At 45.2% G+C, this 16,441-nt stretch overlaps 1 protein-coding gene across 4 annotated transcripts in view; it reads left to right on the top strand.

The window, feature by feature from the left end:
* Positions 1 to 3,242: 3,242 nt before the first annotated feature.
* The window catches only part of col6a3 (collagen, type VI, alpha 3), a 35,138-nt gene continuing 21,939 nt past the window's right edge, over positions 3,243 to 16,441 (top strand). For 2 of the 4 annotated variants that reach the window (XR_008892995.1, XM_056575946.1), the window contains exons 1-8: positions 3,243 to 3,444; positions 8,805 to 8,910; positions 9,492 to 10,127; positions 11,498 to 12,094; positions 13,446 to 14,030; positions 14,274 to 14,909; positions 15,130 to 15,720; positions 15,838 to 16,440. Coding sequence is in view for 1 of the 4 variants with exons in the window: in XM_056575946.1 (XP_056431921.1) it covers positions 8,826 to 8,910; positions 9,492 to 10,127; positions 11,498 to 12,094; positions 13,446 to 14,030; positions 14,274 to 14,909; positions 15,130 to 15,720; positions 15,838 to 16,440 (3,733 nt within the window). In the remaining 3 variants the exon portion in view is untranslated. The remainder of the gene's footprint in view (positions 3,445 to 8,804; positions 8,911 to 9,491; positions 10,128 to 11,497; positions 12,095 to 13,445; positions 14,031 to 14,273; positions 14,910 to 15,129; positions 15,721 to 15,837; position 16,441) is intronic. The other 2 variants (XR_008892996.1, XR_008892997.1) reach the window with 2 other exon arrangements.

The following is a 16,441-nucleotide window of genomic DNA, read 5'->3' as shown; positions in this document are numbered from 1 at the left end:
CTAACAATACAATGCAAACTTTATATTAGCCACTACCAGCAAATCGTCTAGCGTAGTGTGAGTAAGCTGAGGGCAATCCAGTGTCTCCCTTCTGTTTGCTATGCCTGAGTGGAAATGTACCCATAAACGTAGGGTAACACTCTACACGCCAAACAGTCCACTGAGCAGTTTGTTCCTACTAGTAATGTCTTCATTGGGGCAAGGCAGGGAAAGACCTGCTAACAAGTTTCAATAGTCCGTTATGTGCAAGTTCGTCTTTGTTGCATTATATGACGAGGGAAAATAAACAGTGTGTGTTTCATGGCATGGCTATTCATGGTAACTAACATTTTGCCTGATTAATTTCTGAAGCTTGTACACACTTTCCACGCACTGAAGGGGCCTAGAACTGTCCATGTCACACCTACAATGTCATCCGAATGTTCCAAAAATGGCCAATCGGTTTAATTGGATACATACTGTATGTATGTATGTATGTATGTATGTATGTATGTATGTATGTATGTATGTATGTATGTATGTATGTATGTATGTATGTATGTATGTATGTATGTGTATATATATATATATTCATATATATATATATATATATATATATATATATATATATATATATATATATGTGTGTATATATATGTATATAAATTGCAGGCATAAGCATTCACTAACAATTTACTAACAGTTAAATCCCTCAGTTAACTGTGGATTTACTGAGGGTCTTTTACTTTAAGTTAATTGCAAGTTAATGCTTAATACGGCACAAACTAAAGTTAGTTAATTTAATTATTGTACCCTTATCATAGGGTTAGGGTGTTACTATATATATATATATATAGAGAGAGAGAGAGAGAGAGAGAGAGAGAGAGAGAGAGAGAGAGAGAGAGAGAGAGAGAGAGAGAGAGAGAGAGAGAGAGAGAGAGAGAGAGAGAGATATAGATATAGATATAGATCTATGCATATATATATACACACACATATAGATATAGATCTATACATATATATATCAAAGCTGGAGATCATTAGGTAGAAGAAGTGGTTGGTTTAGAGGACAGGAACTATTGCGTTCTTCTAGCCACACCCTATGAGGTCACCCAGGTGGCGTAGCTATAATGTTGGGCCAGATGTTAGGCTTGCTGTGCCTTGACATCCTGGCCAAGTGCTGTGAGTGTGATGTTAATAGCCCACAACAATGTCATCATTAGCTTTTCAAAGGGGCGCAAAAGGGTGTGAATTGAAAAGCTCTCGGTTTAGTTAGTGCTTGCTGTCCATTTGTGAATGTGTGGCCTGTTTCTAAAATCAGGGTCGACATCTTTCTCTTGATCGACATGTTGCGTAAGGATCTCCTAACTTTAGCGTCCACAGAACCGATTTGTTGCTAAAATACGTACATGACGATGTCATTCATCGTTTGGCCTGCCTCCGTTTCATCAGAGCAGAAAGCCTAAATTTGTACCGCTCTTGTGTCGTCCAGCTAGCCACACTGCAAGCATTTATGTGAGAACATCAGACTAAAGAACAGCTTGTAGTCTGATGGGATGCAACAGCATTTCCAGGATGGGGTTGCCTAGCAGCATAACAGCACAACACAATGCAGGAAGTAGGGAGTGTGCGAGCATTGACCTATTAACTCTGACTGTACTGCACATGGACTAGAGCAGGCTACATGAGGAACCTACTGAGAAACACCTATTAGCTAGTCAAGTGATTCATTTCCCTTTTTGCATTCAAGATTAAAGACATCTTTGGGTCATTTTTAAGAAAATTGTGTGGAGGCTCTTTTCAGTGACAGATTTGGGGATTTTTCTTAGTTGGGAAACATATATAAAATATAATATATAAATAATTTCCCTCTGGGATTATTAAAGTATTTATCTATCTATCTATCTATCTATCTATCTATATAGTCTATGGTTTTTGTGGAAACGGAAGTGAGGATGCAAGGTCCACTACACTAAGGCCACTGAGAATAGCTCAGGTCTTGCTCACTGCTCAACAATTGCAGACGTCCCCAACAGCTGTTCCCCTCTTCTCATCATGGTCGGTCTGGACTCTAGTTCTAGTTCGTTGTCGTTCTACAGTCCTGTCCCCTCTGCGTGTGCCCTCTTGTGTGCCCACTTGTATTAAACTCAGCCAAATAATTCAATTATACTGGTCCTTTCACTTTGGATGTCGTTAGTGTTAGCTTATATCATCATAGTTGGTGTTATAAATATAATTACTATGGCCTTGTAGTGCTGTTTTTTTTATTGTGTGCTTGTGGGCAAAATTGCCTAATACTGACAAATCTTCTGTGTTAGCATTTGAAACGATATGTCTCAATGATATAGATGTCATATGAGCAGTGACATTGCAATGAGACAACAAAAACCCACTAAATGTAGTAAGTCTAAGCAATAAAACACTCTACAATGCACATCCAACTGACAAGGGTTTTCCTGTCGCTTTATACGTGTACATTAAGGGATCCATACAGTCTCAGTCGGGATCAGCTGCAGATCATTTTGCAGCAGCTGTAATGAGGCTCCATGAAAGGCCGCCTGATATGCTGAGGCTCTGCTAATCGTGCTTACCACAGTGTGTCATTGCTTTTCCCAGGCAGCAGAATCCTATCTTCAATGGCTGCCAAGCCCACAGCCCTGTCTGTTGCACATTCCCGAGTGAAACATCTGCAAGTGTAAACATTTATTTGGAGAAAAACAAATCCCATGGCTCATCCTATCCTGCTACAAGTAGTGTTCTTCGGACTGTGAATACGCCCTAGAAAAGAAAACCGGAATAGGTGTTTTAGCTGAATATGTGTGCTGAAAACACATTTTGGTCTTCATGAATAAGGACATTTTATGGTTTCCGTGTAGTCTGAGAGAATTTTACATGGATGGGGTAAGAGAAATCCCACCGAGGGGCTGTGACATCATCCCCCCCCCCTCGCTCACATCCAACACCAAACAGGGCCCGGGGTCTGGTTCTCGTTTGGGGCTACTCTTTTCCTTTTTTTCCTCTTTGCTCCCACCCTCTTCGGCCTCCTTTTTTCTTCTTCTGTGGATAGAGTGGGAGGAGGAAAAGAAAGGTGGCAAGGCTCCAGAAGTCGAGAGGTTTGTCCCATCGCAGACTCGGAGTCCGTACCACAGCTCCTCTGGTGAGCGACTAGGAGGTTGTCTGTCCGTCTCTCTGTCTTTGCTCCTTCTGCTCTCAGTTGCCCCCCCCCCCACATCCTCTCCCTGAAAGACTTTTCTTATCATCTCCCCTCAAACCCCATGCCCCCCACCCCACCCCCATCACATCCTTTTTCATCCACCTCCCGTCAGGAAGAGTTGGTGCAGCCAGGGGATTTACACCGGAGGATATTGCCCAAGAGGCCACTGTTTTCTCCTTTGGTATAAGTGTTTCTTACAGTTAACAAAGAGAAGAAGACAATACCTTGGAATACATCCAGTTCCATACAGGGTAAGTAGATTATAAATGTGGGCCTAACTGGGAAAGTTTGATGTTTGGTGGCTTACTTTTGTGCAAATGGTTGCAATGTGCATACTCAAACAAATCCTTTTTTGTTGCCTCCTTTGAGGTTGACATTGACAATGGCATGTGCATGAAATTGAACATACAGTTGGAATTCCAGTTGTGACTCGGGTGCTTACACTGTGTGCCTTGATCATAGAGTTGCAGAGGCCTTTTGACCTGCTCATAAATATCAGGCAGCATGCATTTATCTTATGAGCGAGAGCAGTAGTTTGGCGGAGAGACTCATGGAAAGGGCTAAAGGGGAACCACAGACTAGTCCAGGAGGACTGAGATATATATTGTGATGGAATATACTAGTCGAATGAGTGTGTGTGTGTGTGTGTGTGTGTGTGTGTGTGTGTGTGTGTGTGTGTGTGTGTGTGTGTGTGTGTGTGTGTGTGTGTGTGTGTGTGTGTGTGTGTGTGTGTGTGTGTGTGTGTGTGTGTGTTCCATATGCTTTTTCTATTTGCCATCATCTTTGTATTCTTATTTCGTTTTTAAGAGGTTTGATATCTGCAACCTGACCTGACCAACGTTATTATGCAAACTTTATTCAATTCTATTCTTGAGAGAACTGAGACTTTCCTAGCATCAAAGATCCCAATAAAAATACCCGGGCTGACCCGAGTATTTCCATACAGAGAGCTGCAGACTTTTATAGACTCAAACAAACAGTCGGTTATTTCAAATTGTACTACTAAATTATATCATCTTCAGTGATCTGCAATTGGATCAAAAATACATTCAGCCATATATTCAGTGTTAAAGGACGGAGTCCATTGTGCAGAACAGAAAACCTCAACAACTACTGTGCCCCAGCACACAGTGGTGGTTGAACAGATTGAGGCGATGCAACGGTAGCGCACACAAAGACCACACCCTCTCTAAGGCCGACGCAAGAGTGGAAAGTGTGAAAAGTCTATTTTCCACCCCACTGGCCAGCGGTCTTTGGGTCCCCTGGAAGAGGGGAGTGGGGGGTGGAGGATTGAGCCTGTCCAGGTGTGGGCCGTTAATCTTCATCGCCGCCTGCATGTCTGTCCAGGTGGAGACAGACAGTTTCCTCTACTTTTTAAACAAATATTTAAAGAAAAAAGGAAACATAAAATAATGTATAACTTCATGTGACAAAGGAACGGTAATTTTCACAACAGCGTTACATGCAACGTATCTAGAATAATACGATGGGATCCCGTTTTACCATGCTGGAGGCGCTGAATTCCCCGCCGCTCACCAGTGAAATGGAAAGTGAGGGTTGCCTCCGGCTTGTGCTGCTGTTTGTCTAAACATAAGGTTTACAAGCAGCCGCCCTGCACGCCCATATATAGCCGTACCTAAAGAGCACATTCAGGACAGACACCAAATAGAATCCCATTTTATTGGCTGTTGCCAACAGTCTCTTCTGCTGCTTTGGTTGATGGAAACAAACAGGTTTGCTAGTGTGAACAGAAGCGTGCCAGGTACCTTATTTACGAAGATAAGTCAAATTCAAGAAAAGTACTTTGGTTACTTTGTGGGCCTGTCCGTTGACCAAGGTCATGTGGACGCCCGGATAGAGGCGTCCTGTAGACGTAGCCGGAGCGCGGTGCTTGAGGGAACATCTGCTAGGTGTCAGACGAGCTCTAACTCACTGCTGGAGGAGCTGGCCGCCCTGTCTGCTGGCTCCTCCCCCTCGACCCAACCCCTCCTCTTAAACTCGGCCCTTGATCCGCCTCCATCACCTGCAGCACACATGTCATGTTCAAGAGGCAGAGCCTGGGCTAGGCCTGCCCTAGGACTGTGCTGTGCCTGCCCTAGGGCTGTGCTAGGTCTATGATAGGCCTGTGCTAGGACTGTACAGGGCCTGTGCTAGGCCTATGCTACGCCTGCACAGGGCCTTAGCTATTCCTGTGCTCGGGCTGCACTAGGCCTGTGCCTAGTGCAGGCCTCTGATAGGGCTGCACCGGGCCTTTGCTTGGCCTGCACAGGGCCTATGCAGGCCTGCACTGGGCCTATATAGGCCTGCACTGGGCCTATGCTAGGCTACGGGGCTGGGCTTTGGGTAGCAGGGCCAGGTAGTGGGTCAGAGTGATTCAAACCTCATGGCCTTGTTCATTTCTTACCTACGAATGAAAGACAATAGGTACATTATCACACCCTTGATTATTTAATCTTATTTAGTGTCACATATTAGGAGCTGTGACAGGTAACCCCTTAACAAGAAGCAGGAAGGGGTCTGTCTGGTGAAGTGTTGAGAGAGGTGCTAATGCAACCTACGTGAGAATGTGAATCATAAAGCCCAGGGAAACACCTATTCAATGGAAGGGTTACTTATGATCGTGTGTGTGTCCGTGTGTGCCTGCCTGTGTGTGTGTGTGTGTGCTGCAGTAAGAAAAAGCAATAAACAGGCAAAGCCATATGCACATAGTGTGCATATGGCTTGGACTGTTTATTGCTTTGGATTGGTAAAAAGAACATATGTTTTTTTGGCAATGGACACCCATTATGGTGTCTTTATGCTTGGTTCATTATCACATGCCTTTGCCATGAGGGAACCAGAAGGACGGGGTGTATGCACTGAGTGCTGGAGACGGTTAGATGTTCTGTTCTGTACTGGAGGACGAGGTCGGTTGCTGTAGTTCCTGGGGTCACCCTCAGTGGGTGGCAGGCAGCGTGTCATTAATATTGTTTCCCTATAATCTTGTGGCTCTGACTGTTGTTGGTACAGTAATGAGGGGATGATTATAACATTATAGATGTGTTTTTGTTTGTGCATGGTTGCTAGTGATGTGTTCCTATGAACATGCTTGTGTATTACGTGTGTGTGCTTGTGTGAGTCTGTGTGTGTGTGTGTGTGTGTCCGTGTGCGGCTGTTGGTGTGTGTATGTGTGTGTTCATGTTTGTGTGTGTGTGTGTGTGTGTGTGTGTGTGTGTGTGTGGGTGTGTGTGTGGGTGTGGGTGTGTGTGTGGGTGCGTGAGTGTGTCTCTGTATTTGCGTGTGGGTGTGTGGTCTTGCCTTAAAAAGATAAACTTGTGAGGTCCGGCTTCACAATGTGCTTAACAGCAGCTATTGGTTTGCTGAGACACTCCTCAAGGAGGGCCACAGCCCGCACAACCTTGAGGGTCCCATAAAGGAGTGCTTTAAAGAGGTGTGTTTGTGGTGGGCTGGGCACAGGTGCTAAGAAGTAGGTTACATGGAACACGCACCTCGTGGCATCTCCGTGTGTCTCCAGTATTGACTGATCCTCATTAAGAAAACATTTTTTTGATTGATAAGTTAAGCCTACTAATTACCCCAACATGAAGAGCATGTGGGCGAGCGCCACTTGATGTTGTAGAATCGTATGGAAAAATGTGTACGCTGGCCAGACTGGATTTGATTGGAATTCACTAGACTTTGAAATACCGCTATTACAAATCAACTGTTACAATTTATAAAAGAAAATGTATTGCATTTTGTTAGTTGAGATAGATTCCTCTTGTTGTGCAGACCCATTTAAAGGTCCCTTGACATGCCGTTTGAGTGTGATTAGCCGTTACAAGCCTTAAAGAGAGAGAGACAGAAGGCCATAGAGATGTTAGCTCCAGATAGGCAGAGAAGAAAATATTGGATTTACGAGAAACCCTGTAATGACATGTAGGATGGCTGGCTAGCACTTAGCCTCTCAATCTGGAGGGGCTCAGCACTCTTGTTTTTGCGAGACAGTGAAGGAAGTTCTGAGATATCTCAGACTATATCACATAACACATCTGCCTTCTGAAAAATGTCTGGTTAAACGTGGGACTCAAATAAAAGTATTGTTTTAGCTGGGATAGTTTGAAACATTGCTTTGGAGTTGTAATTGGTAGTAAACTGCATTGTGACCACTGGGATGACTTAATGGATGCCCCCAGTGAAGAGCCTAACCGAGGAGCAGGTAGTATGTAAACATGCTGCTGCAACCGTAACTCAGTGCGCCATAGGCAGGCCTGTGCTATGACAGCCTCATGCTAGTGTTTTATCATCCATGGTTTAGTTCAACTGCAGCTGACCCAAGACTTGCCGTCGCTATGAAAGCTTTTCTTTCGGTGCAGAGACCAACCAACTTTCAATCAATTTCCACAAGCTTTGCAAATGTTTGCTTTTAATTAGCAAGAGTCACAGGACCTGGAGCATAAGCTATTAAACCACATGGAGCGAATTAATGATTTGTTAGTTGATGATGAGTCAATTATGTTTTTTTTTAACCTGCTAATTTTCCGGTTCTATTTTCAATATTTTACTTTCTGTTCCATTAAAAACTACATTGAGCCTGCTTAACCGGACAGTGATGTAATGTCTCCCCTGTCCACCAGAGGGCACTAGTAATGTAATGTATCTGAGACAGGAATCCTAGCCCTCTGTTATAGTTCAAAGTACTTCAGTCTTACCCTCAACAAATGCACATTTATGTCACGTTTTAAGAAACCTTTAATTTCATTTTCGATTTTTGACACTACTATATAATGAACCAACAGTTCCTGATTACTCTGACCTTTCTGTCAGAAGGTCGCCTGGTGAAAGCCATTAGTTCTGAGGGCTCCCATGGGCCTCAGGCCATAAGCTTCTCTCATTATCCATCAGCCACTTAATGAGGAACACCTACTCACACGATTACCACTCAAGTCAAACAAGGCACGGTGTGGTTTCCACAGATGAGGGAGTGTAAGTGCATTCCCGCGTTGTTGCGTCACCTTTATCTTGGTCTTTACCATGGATTTTATAAACCTTGCACTGTCTATAACCAAATAATGTATTACCAATAAAACCTGCGTGACCACCTGGCACGTACAACATTAGGAACAAATAGCACATCAGAAGATTTAAGACAGTAGAATATTTTAATAATTTGTTTCACTGACTCTCTTGCTTTTGCAGTTCTCCATCTGAAAAAAAATAAATACACACACACACACACACACACACACACACACACACACACACACACACACACACACACACACACACACACACACACACACATTGTTACTTTAGCTGTATTTGTTATATCCCTTTAACCTGCTGACAATTAAGCATTCAAAGCCCTGACATGTAGTCTGTTTAGTGAAGGAGCTGCTGTAGAACAAAACCATAACATGTAGACAGTAAGTGTTGAACATTAAGAGAAGGAACTCTGGGCTTTTCATTTTAAAAATGAAATGATGAAAGACCTTAAAGATAGCCAATTTGAATGCGTCATGGAAAGCTTGGACAACACAATTGCAGCATTCTGTGCTGCCTTGACAACATGAAGTCAACAGCCTGTGCTGCTTTGACAACACGATGACCACGCCCTCTGCTAACTCTGCAGGTGTCCTCGTTGGAGTGGACGATGGGGAGGCATCTGCTGCTACCGCTGTGCGCCCTCCTGGGCGTCCTGCTCACAGGGTCCCTCCATAAAACCGAAGCACAGGAAGGTAAGGTTCACACGGTGCTGTTAACCTCCACAGCAGGGACCCCCCCCCGTCACTCTGCCAGTAACGCATTTCCCCCCAGTTTCCAGCAATGCTCACAGCTGGCCTGAGGAGTGTGGTTATCTCATTGCTGCCAAACAGTGTGTCCAGATCTGGGTCCACGAGGGGCAGCTCCGCCTGAGCGCAGCCAACACATCCCAATACAGATGTTCAGTTTAGCTCATTGAAATCCACAATTGGACCAATGGTTATTATCGTTAAATACAAAAAGAGAAATTCACACCAGCGCTGAGCATTGTTACAAGCTGGACCTATTGAGTCTCTTGACTTTGTGTTTAACTTAAGGTCTGTGGAAAACCAGAGTACCAAATCCAGTGGAATGGCTTTCCTATAATTCAAAAGTATATTTTTATTAGTACAAAAACATTAAAATGATCTTAATGTATTTCCTGAGAATAATGTTGCAGCAGTTGTAGTGCGATCAAATGAGAGGTGATGGTTTCGTTCATACACTGGACTTTGTACTGGGCTCTTTATCATCTCAATGGGTATCTCCTCAAAACAACGGCTTTTCTCTTTTGAAGATTGCGCTCAAGGCCTACCAGCCGATGTATACTTTCTAGTGGATTCGTCCTGGAGTATGGGCCAGCAGAACTTTGAACATGTCAAGCACTTTCTGCTGGGGGTGATCAAAGCGCTGAATGAGAGGGCGGGGGACAGCTTCCAGTACGCCCTGGTGCAGTACAGCGCCACGCCCCACACACAGTTCAAGCTGAACACCTACGCCGCCGCCGAGGACGCCATGGAGCACGTGGCGGCCATGCGCTACCGCGGCGGCGGCACCCGTACGGGCCTAGGCCTGGACTTCCTGATCCGAGCCCACATGACCACGACGTCGGGCAGCCGCGCCGGCGGGGGCGTGTCCCAGCTGGTGGTGGTGCTGACAGATGGCCGCTCGCAGGACGACGTGAGTGAGCCGGCGCGGGTGCTGCACCTGGCGGGCGTGGAGGTGTTTGCGGTGGGCGTGCAGGGCGCCGCAGAATGGGAGCTAAAGGAAATGGCCAGCCGGCCCGCTGACTCTCACGTGTTGAGCGTAGACTCTTTTGTGGCCTTGAGGGACATAACGCAGGATTTAGTAGCGGGGATCTGCGGTGCGGTGAGCCAGGCTCTGGGCGCTCCCGTGGGGATGGAGTTCCGGGATGTGGCCGCAGGCGGGACAGGTAACGCCAGAGGGGTCGGCACTACCATACTAATTTTCCCACGTCATCAGACAGAGGCGGCTGCACAGCAAGCCTCCGTGGGGATCTAGGATTAACGCAATCAAGGGTTCTAACCACTATAACCCCTCACCACCTACCAGCAAGATTAACATCACTTGTTTTCGTTTGTTTTTTCTCACCCCATTTGATATGCTCATAACACAATTCACCAGACAATTATGCATGTTTATAGACATTGTTGAGCAACAGTTTGGTTGCGAATAGCCATGTTAAAACACAGTAATGCTTGAGCATGGAACAGTCTTAGCTGTGTATATAATTGCTAAGCGCTTTCCAAATTCACACACACACACACACACACACACACACACACACACACACACACACACACACACACACACACACACACACACATACACACATACACACATGCAGACACGCACACATACACACTTACATATGTATTTGAGCAAATCCATAAGAGAACACAAAAGGAAGTGTGGCCTGTGATTAATAATATTAATAAGAATAATCTTATTGCAAAGGTTACTGGGCATTTTTACAATGGCTAACCTTCCACCACTGCTTGTATGGCGTTTTTATGTTTGTCTTTTTCATTGTCAATGTGTCAATCACTATAAAACATGTGATCTATTCTGCACTTGAAACAGTGATGAACTTGTATGGATCCATCCTTGATTAGCAACAAGTTATCATTTTACATTGTTATACAGTAATGTAATCCTACATTGTGTTAGGGTTAGGGCCTAACCCTTTAGGGCACAATGTTATTGAGTAATAAGTGAACAAATAAAAGTTACCTTTAATAAAATAAGTGAAAGATGGGAACTCTGAAGCAACAAGGATGGACCACAGGGTCATGACTGGTCACTTTATCTGGGGTCTGTAACATGAGTCTGCATGGTGTGGCTGAACTCAGTGGAGTAAATATTTAGCACAGGGGCTTCTGCACCTGTCTTACAGGCTTTATAGGCAAATCGTTAGGATTATTCTAATGAAATATAACAGGCAAAGTCCCCCCTTAGTACTTTCAAACATAATCCATTATTATTTTCATAACTAGTAGACATCTGGTAATTAATAACCATAATTGCTAAAAATACAGGAATTAATTAAAGGATAAGAATACAAAAAACTATTATATATCCCTATCTCCTTGGTTCAGCCTACATGTAGTATGATTTGTTTTGCAATGTTTGTGTTTTACAATTGAATGTAACTTGACACATGCAAAAATGTGCTAGCATGCAGTTTTTTTGTCCCTCACTGTTTTAACACATTCACTATGTTGCACTTTGTTCTGTTTTCTCTCTCTCTCTCTCTCACTCTCTCTCTCCCACTCCTTAAAGCACAAGAGTCAGCCGACCTTGTGCTGTTAATTGACGGATCAAAGAACGTTGGAGCAGCAAACTTCCCCCGTGTGCGTGATTTGGCTTTGAGAATCATTGAGGGCCTTGACGTGGGCAGGGACACTATTCGAGTCGCCGTGGCCCTGTACAGTACTGACCCAGAGGTTCAGTTCTATCTCAATAGTTATGAGAGCAAGGCGGCGGTCCAGGATGCGGTGAAGGGCCTCTCCTTCACGGGAGGCGAAGAAGCCAACCTGGGGGCGGCCTTGGCGGAGGTGTCCGAGAGCCTCTTAAGCCAGACATCTGGGGGCAGGGCGGAAGAGGGCGTGCCCCAGGCTGTGGTGGTCATCAGCGCCGGGCCGTCCACGGATGACACTAGCGTTGGCGACAGGGCCCTTAAGAAGGCCAACGTTATCACATTCGGCCTTGCCATCGGTGGCACCACCGTCGCTGAGCTCGAGTCAGTAGCCTCTGACAAAAGCTTTGTGCTAGAAGCCCCTGATTTCCAAACGGCAGCAAGCATGGGTGACCAGCTCCGGCCGTACATTGTTGGGGTCGCCCAGCGTACCATTGTGGTTCAGAATGAGTTCACTGAAGGTATGTTTCTTCACTGCATGGAGGGTGGGGCAGCGAGTGTTGGTGATGCTGAATCAAAGCAGATAGCGTTTACGAGGTTTATAAGAAGTATTGTGACATATAGTTGGGCAAGGTAAGAATTCCCTGTGAATAGTCACCTAAAGAAATGTATATGCGTTGGAATGATCACACCTACAGACTTAAATAGCCAGTGAGCCCACTGCTTCAGATTGAATATGAACACTATGCCACAACCCGGGTCACAACCCAGGCCAACTTCATGATACTTTTTCAGTTCCGGCATTGTGAACACGGGTATTAAAAAAATCGCAGCTCAGATGGAGCTTTACCATATCTACACACACTGTGGCGTTAGACGGGTCGCCCAGACAGATCTCCACACGTCCACACACACTGCCCAGACAGAGCTCCACACACACCGCCCGGACAGAACTCCACACGCACCGCCCGTACAGAGCTCCACACACACCGCCAAGACAGAACTCCACACACACCGCCCGGACAGAACTCCACACACACCGCCCAGACAGATCTCCACACGTCAACACACACAACACTCATACAGAGCTCCACACGTTCACACAGACTGCCACTGCGACATGGTCGTGACGTCAGACTACCTTATCCGAGGTAGTGGCAGTGCGGCCTGTGGGAACGAGACTATTCCTCTAAATTTGGGACTTATTATTAGTCACTGACAAAATGGCATAGATTACTGTGTTTATGATCATATAAGAAAAAAAAGATTTATGGTTTTGGAATCGATGGCTCTTGAGACTATGGCCCCGTCCACACAAAGCCGAAACGGGCAAAACTGTTAAGGTTTCGATTTATCCGGTTTCGGAGTATCTCCGTAAAGACGGAGTCAAGCGAAACCGGGTAGATCTGTAGAAACGCTGTAGTACACATTCCAGGCCCATAAGGGGCGCTGCTTCTGCTACAGAAATCCAGAAGAAAAATAAATAATAAGAAGAGGCGAGCATGCGCACAAAGGGTGAGACTCCGCGGCCTTAACAGTCATTGGCTAGAGGGTCGAGGGGTGGGGCGTTGACTTCATGGTTTACGGTTTCAGTCGGTTTCAGGCGTCCACACAAATCCAAAACGAAACCAGGTAGATTTGAAACCACCTCCGAGGGTGGTTTCAGAAGTTTACGGTTTCGGTCAGCGGATTCGCCGTTCTTCGTGTGGACGGAAGGCCGAACTGTACAAGGCCTTTGCGGTTTCGCCATGAAATCGGCTTCGTGTGGACGGGGCCTATGAATACCTATGATTGGCTGACAACACAAAAGGATTAGCATTGGATATCATAAGCATTTATTGATTTAAAGTCATTTGCTTTCGTCTCTTTCAGCCATTGCAGTAGGCAGAAGGGACATCGTTTTCCTTCTGGACAGCACAATGGGCGCAACCATCATCAACTCCATGCGCGAGTTCATCAAGCGCTTCGTTGACACGATCCCCATTGGACCCGACGACGTGCAGATCGGTGTGGCCCAGTTCAGCAACGTTGGCCGGCGTGAGATAGATCTCAACAGCTATGGAACCCGTGATGAGCTCTCTGCGGCGCTGGGCAGAATCAAACCCAAACCCGGCCAGACGGTGAACATCGGAGCCGCCCTGGACTTTGTGAGGACCAACATGTTTCAACCTGACAAGGGCAGTCGCATCCGGCAGGGAGTTCCACAGCTTCTGCTGGTCCTGACCTCTAAGAGGTCCAGCGACAGCGTGGATGGCCCAGCCCAGGCCCTTCAGCAAATGGGGGTTCTGACCTTGGCTGCGGGATCCAAGGCTGCCGATGAGGCTGAACTGAGGCGGATTGCTTTCGATGACTCTCTGGTCTTCATGATGAAAGACTTCCGCTTTCTGGTCCGCAACCCCAAGTCGGTCATCTCTCCACTGTCCACTCTCAGTGGGGTTGTGGTGACAGAAGGACCTGGTAATGGTTACAAGTTATACTTAAACACGTATTTAAAGCACTTACACATGTTACAAATAGATTGTTAATTAGCTTTATTCTATAAAACAAATGCGAGATAAATACATTCCTCAAGTGGCTTCTAATACACTTCTGCATTTTAATTGATTGGTTATACCACCTGTTCATTGAATTGATCCTGACTGGAAACATCTTTAATGTTAAAAAGGTGGTAATGTGTTTTTACCCTCTGCTGTTCCTCAGAATTGGAGATAACCACTGTCCAGACATCTAAAGTCATTAGGGACATTGTCTTCCTTGTGGATAGCTCCAGCTACGTTGGGAACCAAAACCTCCCCTACGTGCGTCAGTTCATCACTAACGTGGTCAACCAGCTGGATGTGCGGCCGGAACGAGTCCAGATTGGCCTCATGCAGTTCTCTGAACATCCCAAAATTGAATTCTACCTGAACACTTACCAAAACAAGGAGGACGTTTTGGACAGAATCTCCCAAATGAGTGTAACCGGGGGAAATGTATTGAACACAGGAGCCGCCATGAATTATGCTCTATCCAACATGTTCCAATCCTCCAGTGGCTCCAGGAGGAGCCAGAATGTCCCTCAGGCATTGGTTCTGATTACAGGGGGCCCTTATCAGGATGAGGTTGCAAAGGTTGCAGATAGGCTGGCTCTGGCTGGAGTCCTGACCTACACAGTCAGTACTGGACATGCAGATCCAAACTTACTACGATCAGTGGCCTTTGTTCCAGATTTGGCCTTCCATACGGAAAGTTTTGCTGACATGCCACAGCTCGCTGAACAAATCTATCCGCCATTGATAACGGTAGTCGGTGACACTGATGTGACTGAAACCACAGAAATTCCTGAAGTCCCAAGTGGTGAGCTCTCTTTTACTTGCCGTAAAAAAACTTTAATATTTAGGTTATTCAAATTACTATAATTCAAATAATTTTGCATTTGTTCATGCTGTGGTTATCATATAACAATAGGAGAATAATTTGGGCAGTGAGAAAATATGTGTAAATTGTATTTTTTTACTTTGTTTAATAATTAATTGTTTTAATAATTTCTTATTCATTTTTTCTATATTTCATCTAGATCCTACAAGTGCTGAGAGGGATGTAGCTTTCCTCATTGATGGCTCAGACAATGTTCAAGACGACTTCCCCTACATCAAGGATTTCATCCTTAAAGTCATCCAGCCACTTGATATCGCAAGGGATAGAGTGCGTATTTCAGTGGTCCAGCATAGTGAGACGCCAACTTCTGTTTTCTACCTTAACACCTACCAAACCAAAGACGAGGTAATAAGAGCTGTTAATGACATGAGGATCGCTGGTGGGCGTAGTCTGAACACAGGATCTGCCCTAAAATTCATGAAGGAGACCATCTTGTCTGAAAGTAATGGCAGTAGGGCCCGACGAAATGTCCCACAATTTCTGATTGTCTTGACCGGAGGTAGATCCAGGGATAATGTTAAAGATTCCGCCGTTGCGCTGAAGACCGGGGGAGTGGTGCCATTTGGCGTGGGTGTCAAGGATGCAGACATGAGGCAGATCCAGGACATCTCACACAACCCATCCTTTGCTTTCAAAGTGAAAGAATTCAGTGAACTGAGCACAGTCCAACAAAAGCTCAACAACTACGTGAGCCTTCCCAAAGAGCAGCTTCAAGTTGTCCTTGAACAAGGTAAGCAAAGCGTTTCATTAGTCTATCAAGTGTATCTTTCAAATGTGATAAGAAATGTGATGATATTGGTGCCCTAAAAACTGTACCCTAAAATGACTTTCATGTGTTGTGTCTTAGCACACAGGGATGCTGAAAAAATTGATATAGTGTTCCTACTGGATGGCACTGATGGTACAAAGGTTGGATTTCCAGAAGTACAGCACTTTGTAAAAAGTATAGTTGAGAGGCTCACTGTGGAGGAGGACAAAGTAAGGGTATCTGTTGTGCAGTATGCCAATAGACCTGAAGTCAATTTCTATCTGAGTTCTCACAGAACTAAGGATGATGTCTTGAATGCCATAGATGGTTTAACCCACAAGGGTGGAAAGATCCTGAATACTGGGGCAGCTCTCCAGTTTGTCAGACACAATATCTTCACAGCCTCCACAGGAAGTAGAACACTCAAGGGCGTTCCCCAGGTACTGGTTCTTCTAACAAGTGCCCAGTCCAGGGATTATGTCAATGCTCCAGCTGTGGCTCTTAAAGATCGAGAAATCATAGTGCTTGGTATTGGAGTGGGGGATGCCAATCTCCCCGAGTTGGAAAAAATTGCTTTCCAACCAGATTTTGCATACAAAGTGAATGACTTCTCTGAGTTGCCAATACTTCAACCACTGCTTGTTGGTAAATTAAATGTGTCAAAAGTTGCAATGGAATATCCAGGAATCCCAAGCTTAATAGG

This window comes from Gadus chalcogrammus, chromosome 17, assembly GCF_026213295.1.
Source record: "Gadus chalcogrammus isolate NIFS_2021 chromosome 17, NIFS_Gcha_1.0, whole genome shotgun sequence".
In the NCBI taxonomy this organism is placed as follows: domain Eukaryota; kingdom Metazoa; phylum Chordata; class Actinopteri; order Gadiformes; family Gadidae; genus Gadus; species Gadus chalcogrammus.
The sequence above is the reverse complement of the archived record's forward strand: the minus strand, read 5'-3'. Positions and strand labels throughout refer to the sequence as shown.